Here is a 24,905-nt window from a genome sequence, read left to right on the forward strand (position 1 = left end):
CTAATAAAACCTGCTGAGGGGCAGGATGTATTAGCTCGGGTTCAGTGCTGTGCTAACATGGCTATATGGCTTCCAGATGGCCCAGAATTTAGTCAGAGCTATTGCCTGCCAAAGTCCATATATATGTATATCAATATAAATACATATTTCCTAAGTTCCCCCACTATAAGGACAGTAATGAAGGTGACATTGCTCCTCATACTTTGTCTTGTAAATACCAGATCCATCAAGAGGTTTAAAGGTAACAACCCAGCAGCATCCCCCAGAGTACTTGATAGCTACCATGGTCATGTAAGCGAGGTGCCAAGGTGGTCTAGGGGCAGCTGTGGGATAAATTCATTATATTTAGTGTGTTAATGGTGAGGCCAAAACAACATCAAATATACAGCCAAGTACATGAAAAGGCCAGCGTGCTGCCACAGGTTGTCATGGCTTGAAAGCAAACCAGCCACTCCATGCCACACCAAGAAAGTTGCCTTTCTGAAGGCTTAGGTGGAGAAAGGGACCTTGGAAGATCCAGGCTAAAAGGAAGAGAGGGTAAAAGATAGAGACTGTGGTTTTTAGTTTCTTCCCCAACATCTCTGGAGAAGAACTTCACCAATCCTTCATGCAGCTTGTAGGGTTAAGAACCAAACACCCTTCCAGGGGACACACATCAGAGCATACCCAAATTCATGCTGAAGGGGAAATTAGCCTTCCACAAGCTTCAATTGAGCCTATTTTTTTTTTCAAGTTTGCTTTTCCTCTGAGGAAAAAAAATACTTGACGTAATAGTCAGAGTCAGGGAGCTGAGGGTTCCTGCTGCCTGCCCACCTCAAAAAGCAGGAAAGCCCAAAGAAACCTTCTATGGGACTATGTGGTAACAGAAATCTTAATCTTTGTTTTTTCAAAGTAGACACCAGTTTCTTTCCCTCTGGTGTGCTGGTAGGTGAAAAATAAGTGAGAGCTGCAGTAATCTAATAAAAGGCACAGAACTATATAACTGTGGGGCTATTCAGGATGTTGTGCTGAGAGCTGTGTATTTGGAATCCGTTTTATTCTGTGGATCACCACCAATCACATTGCATGTTACCTCCCTCTCCCATTCTCTGTAAACAACTCTAGGTTCTCCTCAGCAATGACAAAGATAGAAAAAGCATTAATCTTATAGCTGTTTATACCACTTCAGCAATAGTGATGCTCAGATCATTGCTAATGTGCACTTATAAAACTGCTAAAAGTTAATACAAAGGTGCTGATTTACTAGAACAAGATCTGAGTCTTAAGAGACATGTGGAATATATACAGGAAAAAGTTGCATGGAGCTTTTCAAATTGTTTGTGCATCTGTATTGATTTTATGCTGCAATTCATCCAACACCCATGCGTCCATCAGCGTGAAAAAGATCACCTCTCATTTGAATCATGACAGAAAGTTTTGGTGTCAGAAGTAGGGAATCAGCCAAAAGGGGATGCTGCAGAATGTTGAGGATACATTAAAAAAGAGAATCAAAAAAACCTGATCCTTAATTTACCACAGCCCCAGGGAAAGAGTGCATTATATGTTGACAGCTTCCATATGTGTCATGCAAACCTTTATTCTTACTGTTCAAAATAAAATGTCCCATTAAGAGAAAAAGTCTACATTTCATACTAAAATGAGACGTATAATACCAAATACTGTCCTAAAGAAAAAATAAAACACATTCCAGTGTCATGTGGCTTTTTGTACTTTTTTCAGGATTTTCAAAGGGGGTAAAATATGAATTAGAATAACCAGACATTTTTCCAAAGATTTTTTTTTCCACACTGTTATATTAGTTACATTTTTTTTTATTCCTTATGTAGAAATCATTATTTGTGCACCATCTTCAGGGATGAAAAGAAATATATCCACACAAGTAATTGCCAAAAATGTCTCTGATAGATAACTGTAAGAAAGATTACTTTTAATGGTACTGATAACAATATAGTAGCACCCTGCAGTATCAGCAACTGTTGGTGCCCCACATTGGCTGTATGAATAAATCTAAAAATTAGTATGTATTTACAGACTTGATTATCCAGGACCCCAGTGTAGCACTGGAATAACTCAATCAGGGATCCTCTTACTTAACAGAATCCCATTTAGTTTAATGATCTGTTGCAATAGAAATGCTAATGGATCAGGTCTTATCATAAACATCTCTCCAGTTATGGGGACAGAAGTACTATGCCTCCTGTAAACTCGGCTGACAGCTGGAGGCATGAAGAAATGTGCTTCAGACCTGCATGGCCTGAAGTTCACTCGAGCCAAGGGAAGGTTTTTCAGTTTATTTGAACCAGTCCCTGAGCTCTCACAGAGAACTGGTTGGAGGAAAGGTGGGTGGGGTTCTCTGGGTTACGAACCGAGTCCGCTACATACTGAGTGGTATAAAAATTCATGTTCCATATGTACACAAACGTGTCATTCAACTGCTGGTGTTTATAATAGCTTCCAGAAGTAACAGCAACCCAATAAAAATAATCAAAGCCTTAAGAGCAAAATTGTAAGAGCATGAAAGGATGATTTTGCTTGTGCTAAGCTGAAGTGTTGTAGCACAGGTCTATCCTATCGTTTTGAAAACTTTAGTCCCTAGAAGTGGACTCCTTGTACGGATAAAGTGAAAAAGGGAATAGAAAGTAAAGGAAAAGGTAAATTCCTTCATAAGTCAAATAAGTAAGGTGCAAAATGTAAAGTTGTTTGTGGCGGTTGAATTTAAAATAGAAAATTATCTATCACCTTTCCGATCTTGGGAGTAGGACAGGGGAAATATTTACATGAGCTATTCTTTCACAATTTCTTCAGTGTATTAACCTAAAGGTTTCCTTTTACCCATACAAACTTTCCTGTAGTTTACCAAACGGATGTAATTTTGAGGCTAGAACCAACAAATTGCTGGTTGCAGGGTTTCTTAATGAATGCTTTTCATGGATATTTAATTTTCAACAATTTCTGTGTTCAAATCTCCTGGAAAAAAAAAAAAAAAAAAAGTCAAGGATGGAGTTTATTCTAGAGTAGGAAAGCTGGCCAGAAGCCAGCCCACCTAATTTGGATTCCTGATGGAGGTGTCACCTCCCCAGAATTGTAAGAGCTTTAAAATGGCCTCACTAAACCAGACTGCCTAAGAGACCTACTCCCCATGCAGCCCAGGCTCAGGAGTCGTGCCTTTGAATGGTGGGTGAAGGCAGCAACGTGGTCTGCCTTGCATTGGTGCCCCCCTTGTCCACTGGCTGTACTCTGACTGTAAGGTAACATTAGGTGAAATGGCCATGAGCTTCGGTGCAAGCCTGCCAGCTCTCCTCTTAAGCATCATGCCTAAAGGACAGTTTTTGCATAACTCTCCAGTAGCCAGGGCACTTGCTGAAAAAGTATGAGACGCTTTGTTCACAGCCCAGCTGAGCCTGAGGGAAAATTTAGATCAAAACCAATGAGAAAACGTATCCAGAACAAAGAAGAAAAAAATATTAATCCTTACACCAGGGTTTCTTCTGCTACTCATTAACATTATGTCAGCTAAGGTTTAGATTAACTGGCATCATAGATCCCTTGACCTCTGACATAAAAAGCTTTTTGACAAAAAGAGTTAAATCTGAGTTTGCTTGTAAAGTGGTATGGATTAAGTGAACCATCACAGAAAAAACAGTATATAAGTCTCTTTTTATTAGTTTCTAAAGAAGTCTAAGTAAAGAACATCTCTTCTAAAAATATTGTTTTGCTGAGATGCATTTTCAAATTTAATGAAGATCATAACTATGAATAATGCAGTAGCCCAGTAAATTTGTACTAAAACCCCCACAGCTCAAAACTTTAGTTTTGATAGTGTTTTCTTCTAATTTTCTGCTAATGAAAATTTTCAGATTTTCAAATTTTTAACCCATTTCAAGGTAAAAAAAATCATAATTTTTTTTTCAAATTAAAGAAAACCAAATACCACATTATCCTATTGTTAACCTTTCTTCAACATCAACAGTATCGACAGCTGCTATACCTTCTGAATGGCCCTGAGGTTTATTTTATAGCTTTCTCCATGCTTCAGCCCAAGAAGTTCTGCAAATCTGTTTGATTTTCCTGAATGTAATCATCAGTCGTAGAACATTAAAATGGATCTTAATTTTGTATGTAGGAGCTCTTATCCTGAACCCAGTTTCACTTAATTCAGTTAATATATAACTGCAATATTCTACAGAATTGAAAATAATAGAAAATTTGCAGACCACATTAACAGCAGGATAAGATTGGTATTATTTGCTTATAAACTCTCAGTGAATTGTCATCCAGTCAAGTTAAAAAACATCCATCAAGAGAAAAGTCCTAGCAAGACAAGAGCACACATGGCTTTATGATCTATAGTTTGGATCTTACCATCCCCAGTTTCAGCGCAGAGTTGCAAGCCCAGGTTGTTCTGTGGATTAATAACCCAGTGATTGCTGGTCACAGTAATGTCGAAGACAAACCAGCCCACATCAGAAGCTTGAGCCTTTCTTGTGTCTAACAGGAACAAGTCTGCATCCCTAAGTTAATGAAAATAGAGAGTTAAGGCATTCAAATATTATTAGCTTTGTCCCTAATTTTCTTGCTGGCAATAACTTCTTGGAGTCCAAATTAATAATCCTGTACTAATAATAGTACAGCATGTGCTGTAGAAGTCATTGTTAAGTATAATACAGGTATTTCCCCTCAAAGGCCTTTCTGAAATGAGTTTCAGCATGTAAAAATGATAGCTCTGGAAAATCTGAAAAATACAACTTCCTGATATAGCTGCACAAAAAACAAAATTGAGACTGTGTATAAAAAATTCATCTTTCAACATTAGAATGTCTCAGGAAGATTAAATTTTATAAACATTTAGCATAAAAGACAAAAAAAGTCAAAATCACATCCCAATTTCAACTAAAATTGAAAGGCATAGCATTGCTAAAAAGATCTGTTGTTAATAACATATGACAGCAGCTGTATCCTATGACAAAACATGAATAGATGGCAGTTCAGACCCTTTCCTATTACTACAGATGTTTAGAAAATAAGTCTCTATATCAAAGCAGAAATTACATATCTATTCAACATTTTAACCCTCAGTTCCCTGGTATATTTTCAAATTTGTTCCCATGAAAACTTCCAGTAATTCAGAAGGGCTGCTCATGGGAGTTAGTATAATTGTGTTACTAAATTTTTAGCATGGATCATTTATTTGTTCTGTTTCCACATATCTCATGACACAATTGGTTCCAGATCATCATCTGTATTACAAATAATTTACTACAATGACCAGACTAAACCCAAGATATTTAACTCTCATCAGTTTCATTTTACATGCGTCTACAAAGCAGCATGCATTATTAAAAACTGTTTTCACCATTTAACCTTTTAAACCTAAATCTATCATTATAGAAGCCTATTTTTTATGCCATAAATAGTAGTCAAAACAGTAAGTTACATGAAAAATGTTTTATTCTAATTTTTTACTGTACAAGTCAGCTAAAGGCAGACTTGGCTCACATAGATCTGGGAATTGTACTGTTGCCTTACAGACAGAATGAATACATGCTTAAAGAGGAAAGACAGAACAGGCTTTGTGTGAAAAAGTAGATTTAAAATTGCTAGTGTCTTGTCACTGTATTCTTACAGTGCTTAATCACAATGACACCTTAGAAAGTTCCGGTCTTATCTAAACACAGTAAATGCACCTAGACGGTCTGATAATGAAAAAAGCATAAAGTGCACCTTTTGAAACTGTGGTTGCTAAATAATTAAGAAAATAAGACCAAGTGAACTATGACAAGTTTATGTTTACTTACATGTGAGATATATCTGCAAAATCAGGTTAAAGAGCTCAGAAATTATAAAGGAAAGTAATTAAAAAAAAAAGGTATTGAAAGGGCTTTTTTCTGAGTTGCCTTTTTTTTCTTCTGTTAAAGGATAATCTTTTGCTGGGCTCTTATCGCTTCCATTCTAGTAGAACTGTGCTAATGGCCACACAAGGAGAAAATCTACATTCCCCCTCTGGAGTTAACATGAAGAAAATCTTACAATTCAAAAGAGCCTGACCTGCTATGCTAGCACTGAACAAATTAACAACGTACCACAAGCTCATGAATAGTACTCTCTGGAGTCTTAAATGTCAACTTTTTTTTCTCTAATAAGCAGTTTTATCAGAACTTTAAACCTGAAAAGTTTAATTCCGACTGCAATAGTCTTTCAGATGTTTATTTAGAAATACTTTTGCATCACTCAGTAGATTTAATAGAAAACTGTAAAAGTGTTTGGAATATAAAATACTACAATACCACGGTGATATAATTCCACACTTGTCTTTTCTCCTCCTAGAACACATAATTGCTTTCTTATATAGAGTATTTCCATTCCAAATCCAGGCCTGATACTAAATGTTCTCAAAAGTCACAATGTTTCCCATGCCAAATCAGAATAAGGCACTACTAATGGTCCAGTCCAGAAATTCCTATGAGGGAAAATTTTTTCCTCAATGTGACTTTATTACTTTGTACTGCAGCAAAAACTCAAACTAAAGTGTCTTTGGTATTGATACGTCAATTACTTTTCTGTCTCCCTGCAAGTACAGCGATCTGGCTAAGGTAATAAACTTAAAAGAGACAGATTGCTCTTATTCATTAACTCAGCAAATGAAACAAAAATGAGTTTGGATTGCCTAGAGAAAACCAGAACTGATTCTTGAGAACACATAGAAGAATGGACAAAATGTATCTGGACCAATACTAATAATTAAGGCCGCATAACAGCATGTTACTACCGAAATTCAAAGTCTGTAAAACTCAGGGGAAAAAATTCAGAGAAATTAGCAACTTCTTCCACAAATTATACAGATACAGGGTAAAAACTTAACTGCTAAGAAGGCAGCAGGAGCTCTGGGATCAGGGTTCCCCCCATGAGCTCATGTCATTCATTCAAACTTCTCGTTGTATTTTGTGACATTTTTAATTTCAAAATTCTCCTTTATTCTATGCAATCACACTTAAAATTAAAAACAGCTGCAAATTTTGGCTGAATTTTAAAAAGTATTTATATTTAAAATATAGCCCACAACACATAATAAAACCCAAGGCATTATGTCGTAAATAGCCCGAAATGTAACAGTGAATACATTCAGGCAGAATGCAGTTGATTTGCTTTACCTTTACAGAGGCTGTTTAAGTTTAGTGATTTCAGTCTGCTCCCCAGTGATCAGTTTTCTAAAGGAGAAATGCTACCACAGTCAAGAATTTCAGCAAAGAGGCCGAAGGCAGAACATCTAAGAAGCTCCACATCTCCTGAGACCCTTAAGGAAGTAAAGGTAGAACAAACTATCTACATGTTCCTTGAAACCCAGAACAGTCCTTGATCAGATCAAATAATCATTACAGTGTAATAGGCCATGCCAATAATGCTGTTTTACCTCTAGCCTCATTCTGGAAACTTGCTTTTGTATCTTACTGCCACTTGAGCATTCCCTAATGTGGGAAGAGGCCTCAGAGTTTACTTGAATCAGTGGCTACCTGCCACCAAATCATGAACAAAGATTTGGCACATTGGACAATATTTACTTTTGTCTTGAGAAAAGACCCAGGTAGGAGTCGATGGTGGGGCTCCATAGGAAGTCAGCCTGCTATGGGCTATGCTGTACATTTCCTTAGACCAAATGAAAAAATTCAATCCCAAAGACTGGAACTTCAGCAAACTCCAGGGGAATTAAACACACACACTTCAGTAGCCATGCTGGCATAGAGACAGAAAAATGCCTGAGACTACAGCACAATCCTTAGTATGCAACTTGGAAACCCTGAACCCTGGGCGCTCCTTGCCTAAAATCACAGCAGGACTGTGTGTGGGATTGCAGAGTCCTGTCAGACACCTGTGTTTCCTGATCAAAGCAAAGAAGGGTGGAGGAGCAGTTTTGCTGTGGAATGTCCCTAGTAAGAACTGTGGGCTATTACAGAATCATAGAATCAGAGAATGCTTTGGGCTGGAAGGGACCTCAAAGATCATCAAGTCCCAGCTGCATGCTATGGGCAGGGACACCTTACACTAGAACCTTGGCTCAAAGCCCCGTCCAGCCTGGCCCTGAAAGATTCCAGGAATGTGGCATTCACAACTTATGTGGGCAACATGTTCCAGTGCCTCCCCATCTTCAAAGTTTTCTCCTTTTCCTATTCTGTAGTTGTGGCTTCTAAATATTATGCCCCTGAAACCTAATGTACATATGTATAACAAACCTGAGGTGACAAAGTCAAGAAAATCTCAAGTGAAGTCTGGGCCCAAAAGCAAAAGGTGTGGCTTTGTTGAAAAAAAAAAAAAATCCTGGGAGCTTGTCTTGGGGTCTCTTCTGCCTGGAGACAGCAAGGGGCTTGTGTAAAAATGTTCTTGTTTCTAATTTGAACAGTGAAGAGCTTGTGGTCTTCTCCCATCCTGTTCCACTGAGGCAGTTGCCTATAATATCCCTATATATTAATAGAAACTGTCAAAATCAACAATAGGAGAGAAATACTTGGTCTAGATCTGAAGCTTCTGTAGTTACACTGGTGAAATCAAATGCATGGCGTGTCATTGCCTGTTCCTCTTTTCAGAAACATGCTTCCATTAGAGGACATGGGTCTTTACAATTGTAAATGAAAATATATAAAAAACAGAAATACAAATTTCTGTTTATGCATTGAAAGAAATCAAAAGCATTACTTAATGCCTCTACAGAGGCAGTTGCCATTTGAACAAGTCAGATAATATTAACTGTGATTTTCATGTGAGTGGCAAACAGTTTTCCTTTCTATAAAATAGCATACAAACCACCAAGTGTGAAAATATTCAAAAACTTAAAAAGAAAAGAGCAGAAGTATTAGAACAACTAACTTTTCCCATTAGTTCATTAAAAAATCTGAGTTCTCAGGTGAAAAGCTTTCATCACCTCAGCCTTGACCTGTGCTCTTTAAAAAGATGTGTTTTGTTCCTTCCTGCTTCATTCCTTCCTCCAAAAAGTTTCTTTTAGAACCTTTTTCAAAGGAATTTTTGGGAAGCTGAAGACAGAGGTAAAAAAAACAAACCCCACACTGTTTTCTTCATCCCCAAATTTACTAAGAAAGCAAAAGGTATTTTGTAAAGATGAGTGCTTTCCCTCCAGTTGATTCCATTGGTATAAAATGAATTCCTGTTTATAGCCAGAAATATTTTATAACTTGATGTTCAGAGATATGATCTGGAGGGTACAAGCTCAAGGTTCTGTGGGCAGAAAAGAGATTTGAATTCTGGCCCAGCCTTCAAGCTAACTTGTGATGGGGCTTTTATTTCCTCCAGAATACTCTGCAAGTTTAAGCTGACATTTTATTTGGTTTTGCCAAACCTTCCTGGGATAGGAATCAGTTCCAAGATGAAGGAGAGTTTTCATTTATCTTAAAACAGAACTTATTTTCCCCTCTTTTCTGAGAAAAGGCATAAATTTAATTTCAATCCCCATTTTTTTGGGTCTACGTAGCTTTTTCACAAGCATCTTGGAATTCATACTAGTTTTCAATCATAATTTTCAGGTACTTAGCTATTTTGCCTGTTGAAATCTCTCATTACTGAGATCTTGTAGACTCTTGGAAACATGTCATACACAGAGCTCTGCAAACTCAAATTCAGGGATTTTCTCATGTGCAACCTCATATGTGGCACTTAGAGACATGGTTTATTGGTGGATTTGGCAGTGTTAGGTTTATGGTTGGACTCGATCCCGAAGATATTTTCCAACCTAGATGATTCTATGATTTGTTTTAGTTTTCAGTTACGGTGAGCAGCATGTGTTATGTACATGTCATCTTAAAGTTAATGCATGAGTTTATCTTTTAATTATCTTCTGCAGAATTGTCAAACACAAGTAAAAAAGTCATGCTTCTTCAAAAGTAATCAAAGTCAGACAATCTTTCTGCCTCTAAGGAACTAAGTGAATCTTGGCTTGTAGTACCTCAGTGTCAGCAAATGGTGCATGTCCCAAATCTAGACACTTAGACTGTGCACAAGACTCCACCATTTGCTCGCTGAGAACATGAACCCTCACCCATGCTGTGCATGGGCAGATTATTTGGTGAACTTGGACATAAACCTGGAATAAATTACATTTAACGTAAGTTTTATTCTTGTTCAGTGCTTGCTGTTATGGCCTAAGAATTAATACTGCACAAGCCATGGTGGTAGCAACAATACCTTGTCAGGTGTACGCTTATGATCTATTAGTGCCTCCCTGCTTAAGACAGACAAATGGGATGGTACTCAACACGTGATGATCCATGCCAGGATTGGGATACCTGTTGGGATACTCCTTGATGATCTGGTATATGCTAATCTGAATGGTTTCATTCTCAAAGCGGCTGTTGCTCCGATCTTTGTATATCCGGAACTCGGCGGCTGTCACTGCCTCTCCGTGAGGGATCTGAGTAAGGTCAAAGCGGAATTCTTTGTAGTGCCTTCGGTGGTGGGAGAAGTCCTTGTCTCTTTCAACTGTGAGAAAAAGAATTGAATGTAAATTAAAGACATGAAACAAATGCCCATTTCCCATGATTAATGGATCATTCCCTCTGCTTGGGGGTTAACAAACATGACAATATAAAACTGTGCAAATAACAAAACCACAAGCCCAGACATACTTCCAGTTAAAGGAAATTCCACCAGCCCAGTATCTACAGTTCAAAAGGAAAAAAACCTCCATGGCTTTTATATAAATTCCAGAAGCTGGAGTGGAAAGAATATCAAAAAAAGCTGAAACGGGGCATGTAAAGTAACTAGAAATATGGACAAACTAAAAGCTGTGAAAGGATTTAGGACTTCAGTGTAGCCATAAGCACAGCAATAGCAATGTCAAACCTATAGATGACTTTGGAAAACACTAATTGCTTCTAATAACCAGGCTGATGAGAGGAATGCAGCTCATTTCCGTTTAACATAATAAAAGTGGTACTAAAGTGCACTGCAACAACTATATAGTTAAGAAGCAGTTAAGTCATATAAATTAACACAAGTTGTACTCTAATGGCATGCACGTCATCTTTCCAGTGGTCAGAAGAAAGAAACTGTGAGTCAGGGCCAAGTGGTTCTGGCACCCCAGCAGCATAGGATGTACAATTCTGGCTTGAGAAATCCCCTCAAACCTGTTCTTGGTGGGCAGGTGCAGCTTCCACTGCTTCTAACATTGCCACAATTTAAAATAAAAACAAAAGCCTCTTTGCCTAATTGAGGTTTCTACAGAATTTTAAGAGGAACAAACCAGAGGATTTTACTTTATAACTGGTTTGGGTCTATTTCCATTGTCTGCTACAGTTCTGATTCTGAGTTAGGAGCAACTTTTGCAATGGAATATATGTTTTGATGTGACAGCAGAAGCTACAGGCCATAGTACTGGCTGATGATCGCCTTATGGGATTAATACTTCAGATTTTAAGGGTGTGGACAGGAAAATGATCCATGGTTTCCACTTCCACAGAGTACAACGTAGCATTGACCTATGAATAAGCTGTGCTCCGTGGAAGACAGAATTTCTCTCTTCTGGAAAAGTTCTACCTGCCTCTTGACATACGTGCTTTGCTTATCTGATGGTGGACAAAGTCTAAAACGCAGAGTTGGGATTTGGTTTAGATAACCAACTAAACATTTACGGCTGCACTCAGCTTCCCTAAATACTCTCTCCTGTAACCTCAGCTTTCTTATTGCATTTTAGTCCTCAGATCTGAGGGAGGAACAATGTCTGTTCTGAAAAAGCACCCATTTGCATTACTAAAAGCTACATGTATAAATAATGTGGAAATTATTACAGTATTTACACTTACATGCTCATGTATCCATCCCTCCCAAACAATTTTTTCTACATACATAATGTGTATGTGTTTTCATGTATATACATATAATTATATAATTATATATATAAACCTACATATCTGTATCATTATAATGTATATGTTGTCTTACAAAATAGAAATGCACTAAAAGGTAAAAAAAATCATTTTGGGCTTGCCATATAAGGGTATAGTTATGGACATATTAAAGTGGGAGCTATTGAACAAAAAGCATTTAATACTATTTTCAGAACAGTAGTTACTAGTTAAGTCACCTGTGGTCATGTAACTAGTTCTTTACAGTATACTTCCCTGTCACCTTTTCCAAAATGTAAACTCTCCTTGCTTTCATTAGCTTTTTTTTTTTTTACACACAAGCCTGTATTGCCTTAACAACCACCAAAAATAAAATATATATGCTATAAGAACACTTTATCTTCAGTGAAAATGAACTTTCTCCTGGCTGACAAAAGGAAAATTGTCTGCTAACTGTGAGGTTTACTTGGCTCAAGTGCATATTTAGCTTAGATGGGTTTGCCATCGAACACTGTGTAGAAAAAGTAAAGCAGAAAAGCAGCAGAAGCATGTAAACTGGCTGCTCTGTACCTGAAGATGAATGGGCTGCTACTGAAGAGAAACAGGATACAGTCTATTTAGCAGCTCCACTGCCCAGTTCTAAACCATGAGATATATACAGAGATCTGACTTAAGGTTTGAGAGTTGTTTGCTTTTTTTTTTTTAAATACCCATGTAAAGCCTTTCATTTCAGAGGAGCTTGGCAGAGATTAGCATATGCAAAAGCACTGAGCCGGGAGGGATTTTTCTAGTACAAAGAGTCTGCTCCAAGCTTCTGAGGTTATAACTGAGCATTTCAAAACTGTCATGGAACAGATATGTCAATAATCCTGAAATGAGAACTATATTTATATTTAACACAGACTTAATATAGTGCAAGCCTTTCTGCTGTCTCTGGATAGTATTTTTTCAACAAGTATTTACCAGCATGCATGGGAAACTAAGCACTACTCACTGTGAGTAAATACTGAATAATTAGACACTGAATAAAAGGCTTAAATGCCACTACTCCAGGACTGATTGATTTTTATTTGGGTTTGAAGCTTCCTTTTGCCTAGTTTCTACCAAGTGCTTTCTAATTAGTAGCATCAGTTTAGAAACAGTAGTTGTCTCCCTATATGCTATAGTTTGGACAGAAGCCTCCACAATACCCCTAATAGTATCAGCGGGGATCTCTCAGGATCACTCACAACTGCTGAAAGAATACTGACAGCCACTTTCTGGTGGGCCTCAAATTAATTGTTACAACTCACACAGATATGACTTATCTGTGTTTCCACGTATATACCCAAGGAAGATGCAGCATTGTCATCTGAAAGGGACACAAGTTCAAAATTTCTTTGGTTCGAGACAATATTTACAGGCAGACCAGGATTTCAGAGTGGCAACAGTCTGCAGAAGTGAAGGGCTGTAGGAAACAGGCACTGAACAACACTGCAAAAACACCCCGAGTCCAAGTAGGTCCCATTCTGCAGTGAATCCAGAATGTCTATCTGCAAATTTATTTCAGCCAATGTATAAAGCAACAAAAAAAAAAAAAAAACACAAAAAACCAAAAAACAAAACAAAAAAAAATTGGCATACAAATGTAGAGAACTTAAAATCTTGCGTTATATAGCAGACTGTGAAAAAGCAGTGTTGGTGATGTTACAATAATGACCAATGGTTAGAATGGTAGCCAAGTTAAAAACAGTAAATGTTATTTAATGATATTGAATATTTTATTGCTGAAAATAATACACAATTCTTGGTCCCTTCTGCATCTAATAAATGCCTCATGAGGCAAGACTGTGAATGCTCAGTAGGGTATCTGACAGGTCCTTTGTCCTGCTGATAAAACATGAAGTGCAGGGAGGCACCATTTCTCAAATATTTTTATTTCACAGGTAAGAGCATTTCAACACTGGCAGCCTGAAAAACACAGGTCAAGATTTTCAAGTATTCGGTCCTTTCAGGATGTTCTCATGTCATTCCAGCCCTGCCCAGTACATCTGCCAAAATGCATTTCTGTGGGACAAATCACAGCATCTAAAAACCACTTGACCAGAAAATCATTAAGTATTTTTTTTTAATCATTGGAGGAATAGAATTTTTCTAAGAAAAAAATAAGTAGAATATTAGGGGAAATGCTGATTAAAAAAAAAAAAAAGTCTTCCTTTGCTCTCACTGGTCAGGATTCCTAGCACTGGCTTTTCAAATGGTATTTTTATACCAACTGAAATTAATATATGCAGCACTAGAGTTACATCAGACAAATCATGGCTCAGGGGAATATCACAAACACCTGTGTGTAAGATGGGAAAGAATGATATTTTCCACCCATGTGGCAAACTGATGAAACATTCACCCTGTATTAACACTAAGTCCAACTCTAGGAAGAAAAAAGTCTAATTTATAGGAAAAAAGGTATTTTGGAAAAGAGGCCTTCTTTTACACCAAAATAAAATATGCACTGATTTTCATTAACTAAGCTATTTTATGGGCAAAAAAAAAACCCTAAAAAACACCAAAAGCACTTATATAGATGTATAACAAGTAATCAGTATTTTAGAAATTCAGCTATAAATATCTGATTATGTTGACTCAGCTAAAAAATATAAAAACTGCTAGCAATGAGTTTAGGTCATTGTACATGAGGGATTATTAGATGTGCTCTTTCATTAGTGATTAGCTCCACACTGATATGTGCTTTTCCTGAGGATGCTGGTGTGTGGCTATGACAAGTAGGCAAAGTGAAAGCTGCTTTGGCAAATGGGTAACAAACCAAAGATATGCTGAAAGACACGTTATAATAAGCTGATTTTACAGTATAACATCCCAGGATGCCAACGGGCTTCACAACAGTGAAATTAATGTCTCTTTTTAACTACTAAATATATGTTCCAAGGCAAAATGGAGTCTTACAGACCTGTGAAACTATGAAGTATCATTTACACTAATCTCACTGAATTTCACTGTTTGACTCTAAATTCTTTGTATAAGTACTAAGTAAACCAGTCAGTTTTAATCACTCCAAGGTGATAAAGTTTACAGTAAGCTGATACACTACAAACGACACTCATTTACATCTTGAATATAATGAAATGATAGTTTATCTACAGTGAACACTTGTGGTTATCTGACCAAAACAGGTCAAAGGTTCCAGGCATTTTCTCCTGAAATTACTCAGTGCTGCCTCTAATGACTGATAATTGAAAGCAGAGACTGGAAATATCAAATGTGGTAGGTGACAGATAAGCAACAGATTAATGCAAGTACTCTGTTACAGGACACTGAAAGGTCAGAGGCCCTAGGAATTAGCTATTGTGCTACTGTGAAAAGACAGACATCAAATAGCTGCTACCCCATTCTTGCTCTTCTCTCTCTCATTCAAATTCCAGTATCAGAGATGAGACTGTTTAGAGTGACTCACCTTTCATAAATTAAGGCAACAAATGTTTTGTAGGGTGTGTGGAAAGGTGAAAAGTGACTCTAGAGCAGCATACAGAGTTAAAGAAAACCCACAAAATAAAACAGCTATGCTAGGTGTAAATATTTTAATGAAGTGCATCTGAGAGAAGTTAAGGACATTCTACTAGCCTAAGGCCATAAGGCTATAATCAGAATGTCATTCTCAGTTGAAGAGAGACCAGATTACAGATTCTAAAATATATATTTTGATATTTTTTAAGCTTTGTAGCTTTTTTGGCTTGTAAAAAATGAGTGTCAACTTTAGAAAATCACTTTATCTGGGAAAGCATATCTTTCATTTTTTCACCCTGGCAGTCCTCAAAATGTAAAATCTAGTTAATACTGAAGTAAGTGGCAGCCATTTCATTCTGCTCATTGGCCTTTGAATGAGGATTCAAAGGTCAATGAGGATTCTTCTAGAAAAGGTTTTAAATCAGGTGGACTTTTAAAATCCAAGAATGAAGAAAAATAATTTCCCAAAGTGGTGATTTAAAACCAAAAAAGCAGCACACTGTGATTCTACTTCTCTAAGCACTACTGCTTTACTAGGTTAATCTGCTTCTTAGAATGGTAAGTTTCCTGATCTGAACTCAGGGAATCTATTGTGAGTTAGACACTGAAATAGAAAAAAACAGTCACCTGTCCTCAAAGCATTGCTTTGGACCCCGGAGATGGCCGCCCAGTACGGTCAGTGGAGAGACAATTCTGTTGTTAAGGGTCAGCTGTCTTGGACCAGTGAGTAAACAGAACAAAGGAGTTTATTTACATTTCCCCTTTGGTCCACTGCAGCTCCAGTGGATAGTCCTTGCTCAAAGGACAGTTCAATCCTTATCAGCTGATTTCAATGACTGTATCCTACCTGCCAGGATGCCAGTCGCCCAGCAATGGGACATCCTGAGCCATTCCACAAAAGAAATGCAGGACTTGAGGGCCAAAATGAGAATTTAATGGGTTTTTGTTCCCACATCTGACTTCTTTTTATTTTTGGACATTAGACATTTACCATTTACATTACCATAATCATTCAGCTGAGTGTTTTAAGTACAAAACTTCCCTACTGCATGTCTTCCATTTAGGATGAAGTAGTTGTCACCTCAGAAACGTGATGGGATGGCTTGCACAACTGAAGGGCTGCTAAAGATAGCTATAAACTCTTGAGGAGGGATAGGCAAGGAAGGAGAGGCAGTGAGGTAGCCCTCAACACTGGGTTGAGTGTTTATAGGTAAGAATCAGAGGGAAGGCAAATGGCAGATATCCTGGTAGGAGTCTGTTATAGACCATCCAGACAGGATGGAGAGGGAAATGGAATGTTCTACAAGCAGGTGGGAGAAGTCTCCCAGTCGCCAGCCCTTGTTCTCATGGGGGATTTCCACTTACCAGATATCTGCTGGAAATACAACACAGCAGAGAGAAAACCATCTGGGAGGTTCCTGGAATGTGTGGAACACAACTCCCTGACACAACTGGTGAGGGATTCAGCAGGGAAGGTGGACATGCTGCTAGTGAACAGAGAATCAGTGGTGAGTGATGTGATAGTTGGAGGCCTCTTGGGCACAGCAAACACAGAATTATGGACTTTTAATGGAGTTTTCAATTCTTGAAGAAGTAAGGTAGTGAGCCAGCAGAACTGCTCCTCTGAACTTCCTGAGGGCAAACTTTTGCCTGTTTAGCAGGTTGGACAGCAGAGTCCCTTGGCAGGCAGACCTGAAGGACAAAGGAGTCCAGGAAGGATGGACATCCTTTACGAGAAAGATCTGAAAGACCAGGAGCAGGCTGTCCCCATGTGCCAAAAGACCAGCCAATGGGGAAGAGGAGCAGCTTGCCTGAACAAAGAGCTTTGGCTGGAAATCAGAAAAAAAATGGGAGTTTATGCACTTTGGAAGAAGGGGCAGAAAATCAGAAGGACTACAAGGATGCATGAGGTTATGCAGAGAGAAAATGAGAATTACTTGTCAGTGAATGTTTAATACTTGGAGTCAATGATCTTAAAGGCCTTTCTCAATATAAATGATTCTATGTAAAAAATGTAGGCAGAGGTTGAAAATAGGAGTCCCCAAAATTACATTCCACACATACCCTATCTTAGACATGAAAGTCATTGTCAGAAACTTAATCTACATTCAGATCCCCTTCCAACTGGAGCAAAGCTGTTTCCTTTATCAGTGGGGATTTTGCTTAATTAGAAAGGGCAAGTCTGGAGAATTTTTTTTTTTTCACTGCAACAGTTCTGTTTCTTAAAAACTGATTTATTGCAGTACTTTTTATTTGAGTTTCTCTGCATTTATTATTGTGTATTTAAAGCAATTATATATTTACAGATGTGGTTTTGAAATAATAATGTAAATTACTTTCACATGAAACTTTATTTGCAAAACACAAAGAATAAAGTTTCACCAGTCATGTGCAGAAGCTAGATACACTGCTGTAAATTTAGAGTTATTTTCACTAAATCCTTTATTTTCAGGTCAGCTACTGACATCAATGAGCAACATTTTCCTATTTTGTTTACCAAAATTAGAGGCAGTTTGAAAATTGTTTGATAAAATACTGCGCAGTTAGTGACAGTTTTAATAAATTAAATACTTATTGAATACAAGTTTTTAGTAGTTAAATATCCCTTCTAGAATTGAACAGACTTACTGAACTGTATAAATTTCATAGTAATTCAAATCAAAATAAAGTCAATGAAAAAACCTTCAACAATAGCAATATAAAGCAAGAAGGAAAAGAGAAAGCATAATAAAAAATCAAACCAACAAAAACCATTTGCCTGTCTTTTTTCGAAGCAAATATTTCACTTACTGGTTTTCTTTCTTTAACCCTCAAAGAAATGCATTTCAATGTCCCATACTTTTTAAAAAAAGAAAAAAGAATGTATTAATGTATTTTAATCAAGCACTTAGTATTACATCTTTTGAGAGTGCTGTTCTATTATTAAAACGTTCATTTCTTCATGTTGTTATTGTAGTCAATAAGATCTCATAGATCCTTGCCAATTAACAAAACACACATTTCAGAAACTCCAAATAGTGTAAAGACTAAAATATTATTAAGGTGGACTTTCAAATTATGTGATTTCTACTTTATAATCCCCTCAAAATGTGCATGCAATGTTATCACTTTAGTAAGTGATAGACAGTACCCAGGTAAATAATCAAAGTTATGTACCCATGCTACAATATAAGTGAATATGTAAAAGGGTAAGTTTCTTTTTTTTTTTTCATGAATTATTTTAAGAATTAGAACTCAGTTAATAGTTAAAAACTTCCAGCATTCACCATGAGAAGGAAAGAGTTCCCAGAAACCACGTAACAGTTCCTGCCAGCAACATTTATAAGCAGATACCTAAAGAAATGCCTCAATCAAAGAGGCATAACTGGGCTTGGCTTTCTCACACACCAATCTCCCAGGTGATCTGGACACTGTAAGATTACCCATGATACCTTCTTGTTACTCTACATTAAAATATGGAGTGAAGCAGAAGTTTTAATGAAATTGCTGGTCTTCATTTAATAGCCAATGTTTTGTTTAAATTTTCATTGCTAAACATGTGTTATTCATTCAATTTACTCTTCTTCCAAGTCAAATGCACTTGCTCAACAAGTCAAAACAAGTGCTGCACTGCAGCTGGTCCAATGATAATTAAATGCTGGAAGGCTTTCAGTTGTTGATACAAAATAAGTGGGAAAGCAACACCCTGCTTTTCTTATGCTGCCTTGAACCTGGCCAAAACAAGAGGAGAAGGGACCAGACAAAGAGACTGAGTTTTAGAAGTGAACAGAACTTTGAGAGTCTAAGTTTGGGTACTATCACAATCCTAGCATAAAAGATAATTGGCAGCATGATTCCTCAAAGTCTCCTTTTTCTGATGGTTTTGACAGTATAATGCCCTGTATCTTTCAACCTGACAAATGCAAATCTTTCACTCCAGTTGCTCAGCTGTAGCACGAAGCACAACAAAAGATACAACTCCACATATGTGCTATTTAATCTTTAAAAAGTAAGGACCTTTGTTGTTTTAAGACATACCATATTACAAAGGCACTCCAATCACAAATACACATGTTAATCTAAATCTACTAGATTTCTGATTGCGTTCAGTTTCATCAGTGATAAATAAGTCTTTACTTGGAAAAAAAGAACTCATCAAAGATCCCTCTATTACATAGCTCTGAGCTAATGCATAGATAAATGAGCTAATCCTTACACCACCAAGCCTCATGTTGCTAATTTTGCCTGCTGTTTTCAATGATGGCTATTTTGCCTCACCTTTGGCAAATCCAGTAAATTTTGATACCGCCTGTCAATAGACTTCCATTTTTTCTCACATTTAAGTCTGTTTTTCTATAATCACAGATCATCACAAAGAAAACTAACAATTATTGCCAGGTTTCTGACTGTGTGTGAAAGTCAGGATGTCAGATCAACACAACCTCAAGGTTAACAAATGACAGAAAAAAAGATCCCTCTTGGGTTCAGCTGCAACTGAATAGAAACAAAAGTTATACCTCTGGGATCCAATGGTCAGAAAATAGGTGTAAGTTATAACTGTTTTGACACTGTAAAAGTATACAGATGGAACATAACTTCTGAGGAGGGTGAAAGGGCATATATCATCATAGGGCAACTGGCAGGGGAGGAAAAGCTAAACATTAAAGTGCACTCTATCTTCTCACATCTCCTTAGTTTCTGCTCATGTTAACCCTCTGCTCACTTCCAGCCAGAGGTGGCATGTCACTCTACCATTTAGCATTCATGCAAGTTGTCTGATAAACTCCATCTATTTTCTGCTGTGGAATTTGTTGGAAATGCTTCCATGGAAGTTGTGTCTGAACTCTAAACTGGAAATGACTGGATAGGCAATATTTTCTGCTTACTCCGTGCTCACATCTGAGTATTTTAATATTACCCATACCCATTAACACTGACCAAATGTTCCATAAAAACAGTCAAGCTGTAACAAGGATAAGAAAGGAAGCCCTCAAGAGCATCTCATTTAGGCAGTAAAAGGTTTCTTTACATATAAGAAATCAAAAAATTTTGCTATACTATATTATAGACAGGATATTAAATACAGTTGCAAAAAATAGCTGCTCACAGGCCGTGCACGTAGTTATTATGTCAGCTTGGCTCAAATAAAATCAGAAGTCCTCTGATTTATACTTTGGTTGCACAAAGGTCTACTGGGCTAATCACTCTACTAAGTCATCACCTTACAATTAAAAATGTAAAGAGACCAAGCTTCATCTTTTATAATCTGTTGGCCCTTATTTTGCAGGTTTGTCCTGCACACTCTTGCTGTTTTCCAACACCAAGGACCCACCTAGGGGAGCCTAAGCAGTGGTGCTGAGAAACAGAGCAACGGGGCCAGAAGCACAGCAGGGGCAGGCCCTCGCAGACATTACACTGGAAGAAAATGGGAGGAAGATGAGGAGGAAGACCAGATAGGAGACTGGCCAGGGGTGGTGAGGAAAGGCACTTTCAGACAGCAAGTTTTAACAGTCAGTTTGGGATATGACTGTGGTTTTAACAGCTTGTTAACATGGATACAAAATGTACCCTCTCCTCTGTAGCTCTGTCAGTCTAATCTGACCATGATTTATTCTCAGAGAGATAATTTCACCCCCATATTGAATAAGTCCCCTCAAAAAGAAGGAAAAAAAATTGGATTTTTTTTTTCCCTGAAAGAAGTTTAAAACTTACCAAAGTTAATTATCATTTTGACCCTCTTTCTGGGCAGAAACTCACTGATGGTTAGTGAATAAAACACCTCTAGGTTGGTCATCCAGCATTACACCTGCACTGCCAAAGGAAAGGAAAAATAATCTTCACAAACAATGTGAAGAGCTCAGATTAACTCCAGGTAACACGAAAGTAGGTAGTGATCTCTCATGGTTGGTTCTTTTGGACAGATTTGGGGACAGCAATACAGGAGGCTCAAAATGACATAACAAGCAAGAAACTAACTTCCAAAGTAGAAAGTATGACATTTTGAGCACACAGTACTGTTCATCCAACAGTTGTCTGATGCAAGATTGTCACACGTCTCCAAAAAAGACCCAATGATTGATGTCAATCTATAAGACAAGAGTAAGGTCCTGCTTCTTTTTAGCTACTCTGTCACAGAGGCACAGAGAGGCTGTGTTTGGAGGGTACTTGAGGAGGTCATCTGCTCCTGGGTCAGGCACAGCCACCTAGAGCTGGTTGCCCAGGACTGTGGACAGGCTTGTAATATTTTTGCATTTTCAGTGTTATTCCACCTGGGACTGCATTTCTCATATTCCTCACACAGTTACTTACAAACACAATAACTGAGCCGACTGTAGAGGTATCTGCAATCACACTATAGGTGTAACACTTCTCTGGAACAGCAAAAGTGGTCTCCTGGAGCTTGCACACTGCTGAGCTGATGTGGCCCAGACAAAACTTGAGTGTCTTTCTGAGCAGAAGGTAAGGATGAGCATGTAGAGGGAACCTGGCCTGAAATCTTTTTGGTACAACACCACTAAGAATATTTCACATGCATTTTGCAGGAGCTGATCAACCTTTGCCCAAGCTTGTGCTAAACCTGTGTTTCCACTAGGTTTAGAAGTGACAACTGCTCTAATCCTTGGGGATAGACTTAGTTTTTTTATCAAGTAAAAAACCCCATTTGTCAATCTGGAAGCATCACAGTCTCATCTTTTAGAGACATGCTTTCATTCCCATTTTGATGAAAACATGATCCTTACCTGCAGACAAGGAGAAGCAGCATGATTTAATGGAGGTTGTGGTAAATCTCACTGATATAATGATGTAATGTTAATGATATGGTGATATTTTAATAAAAGTAGCTTCATTACTGTATGGCAGCAGATGGTAATGTAAACACAGCATGAACAGGTCATAACTTGCTTGGCAGCTGTGCCTGTGGAGCCAAGATTTCAGTTCATGAGTGTTCCTGTGTACCAGGTTCCAGCTGAGCGATGAACGCCTTTTAGACAAGGTTGCACATCTTTTGTATTTTGCGTGTATAAGGAATACATACAAATATGGAGAAAGCAGAGCGCAACTGCTGGGCAATCAACACAGTGGCAATATGCTGTTAATCTTAATGACATTAGTCTCTTCATTCTGAGCCAATCAATTGCATTCTGAGCATGAACTTGAGCTAATTGACCTAAAGATTAGCTCAGCTGGCCAGAGCATGGTGCTAATATGACCAAGGCTGGGAGTTCAATACCCATATGGGCCATTCACTTAAGAGTTGCACTTGATTCTTATGTATCCCGTTCAACTCTGAATATTCTGTGATCTGTGTCTTAGAACCTACTCCACAGCATCAATTGTCTCTGTATTTTGCATTAACACATATCTGTATTTCTATAGAAAAATATTTGTACACATATTTTATAAAATTATAAATATATTTGAGATATACTTACTTAAATTAAAAATTTGATATATTTTAAAATGTTTTCCTTGTAAATGTGATCTTATTATTATATACAGCCTCATTATTAATTCAATAGTTTAAGAAGTGATGAAAAAAAATTACTTTTTGAAGAACTATAGTTGATAGCTATAGAATATAATATAGGAGATAACCAAAGAATTAAAAAAAAGAAAAAACTTTATTCTGAAAAATTACGCAATTTTAAATTACTGTGATATACAATACTGTATAGTGTCACATTATATTGCCTCTCAAAATTCTAAAAAATAAATCAGCCCTTCCTGAATGCCATCATATTTAACTGTATGTTTTCAGGTATATTTTCTATTGCTTAACACCCAAGGGTATTTAAAAATATGATCTTTTGAATACCTTACTATTACACCCAGCAAATTCTGTGTTTTATTTTTAATCATATAAGCTTGTAATTTAAATCGATGCACAAAAAAAACATTTAACTATGTAAAAGCAATTGTGTCTAGTTGAGCTATATGTTTAACCTTTGCTACATGAAAGACAGTACAGAGTTTTAGCTTTCACAATAGTGTGCAGTTCACAGTGACAACCATGGGCAGTACTGCATCAGCCAAAGAGCTCACAGCACAGCCCTAAGTAACTTACCTTTTTTATCTAGAATTTGACACATGCTGGATGATAAACCATTGCAATAATGCCATAATGATGTGCAATTAACCACTACAAACAATTAATTCTTTATGGCAATTCATTCTGCAAGAAGTCTATTGATCACTGTTATAATAAAACAAAATTGAAGCTGTATTCTTTTGCCTTGTCTTAAAATTTTAGGACTAGATTTTCACCTGGTAATGGTAATTTTATAGCTTCTATTCCCTTTTTCCTTAATGTATTTTAGGAAATCAAGTTTACTACAAATTTGTGGAAAGTAAGCTATGGAACAACAACAGAAAAGGGCATATATATATATATATATATATATATATATATATATAAAATCACTAGTGAGTAGAAAAGTGATATGATCATTGCCATGTGTTTCAAAAGCTGTCAACTATATGAAAAGCATTGTAAAATAAAAAGTGCTTGAAGTTGCTTTCTGAGCCTTTAGAGTGACCATTTTCAAGAACTGCAGCTCTTTCTGGATGTTGATTTGTTTTAAGTTTTGTTTTTCTGCAGCTGCAGGGGATAATTGCTGATCTTTAATGAAACCTTAGATGTGCTCATAAATCATAAATGCACAAAAATCTCATAGCAAATATTATATAAGTCTCAAAGTACTCGTGGAAACTGGCAATTCTATGGAAGCATAAGAAACTGAAATTTTGGAAAATTACAGAGATATCATTTGTGGAAACATAGGGTACTGTCTTTTATATCATCAGATGTGAACTTCAGCCCTTGCAGTACTGTTGATATCTCACTTCTTTCTTGATCTCTTTGGGGAAACATCCAAGCTGTTAGTCAGAGGGGAGAAGCCCTTCTCAGAACAAAAAAAAAGTGTGATTTTATTCACAGAAGTACCAACGATCCTAAATGGAAAAAGACTAGTTTAGGGATCTAATTTTGCCATTGACTGGACAAGCCACAGCTCTCATTAGCCTCACTGCAAGATTACTCAGCACCTCATACCACTGAATTCTGCTGCCGTTTTAGTCTTCAGGTCTTTGGATCAGATCCATAAACTCGCCTCCTTATTTCAAAATGTTACAACAGGATGTAATTAAGTACAATTAACAAGGAGGTCAAATGGTCATCTGATAAACACTGGTCCAAACAGGCAGCTTGAAAGGTCAGGGCTGTTAAAGCCACATAGTATTGATGGGAAAGAATATTATGATTTAAGGGGGAAAAAATTCCAGTGACTAAAACTGAAGAGATTTAGATGCTTTCTATATTACATACACAAAGCCACGCACACAGACTGATATGCGTGCACGCATGACTCAGAGAGACACAAACCTATATTCTGAGAACAAGAGCTAAACTAGCCACACTTCCTCTCTTCATTACACCAGAACACAAATCTCAGGTTTGGTGCCTCTTTTTCATTTTCATTATTTTGTAAACTTTGTGTTAAGAACAGCAAACTTGTCACCCTTATAGAATAGCCTTTTTTGGCCCTTTCTAAAATAAAATTTGAGATCACCATGATGAAATGC

The 24,905-nt window shown here is 37.3% G+C and overlaps 1 protein-coding gene across 1 annotated transcript in view; it reads right to left on the reverse strand.

Moving 5' to 3' along the window:
• BMP5 (bone morphogenetic protein 5) overlaps window positions 1–24,905 on the reverse strand; it is a 57,028-nt gene that overhangs the window by 21,927 nt on the left and 10,196 nt on the right. Inside the window, exons 2-3 of the mRNA XM_068183680.1 lie at window positions 10,287–10,479; window positions 4,363–4,511 (exon numbers count right to left, since the gene is read on the reverse strand). Coding sequence (XP_068039781.1) covers window positions 4,363–4,511; window positions 10,287–10,479 — 342 coding nt within the window. The remainder of the gene's footprint in view (window positions 1–4,362; window positions 4,512–10,286; window positions 10,480–24,905) is intronic.

Source organism: Anomalospiza imberbis, chromosome 3, assembly GCF_031753505.1.
Source record: "Anomalospiza imberbis isolate Cuckoo-Finch-1a 21T00152 chromosome 3, ASM3175350v1, whole genome shotgun sequence".
NCBI lineage: Eukaryota > Metazoa > Chordata > Aves > Passeriformes > Viduidae > Anomalospiza > Anomalospiza imberbis.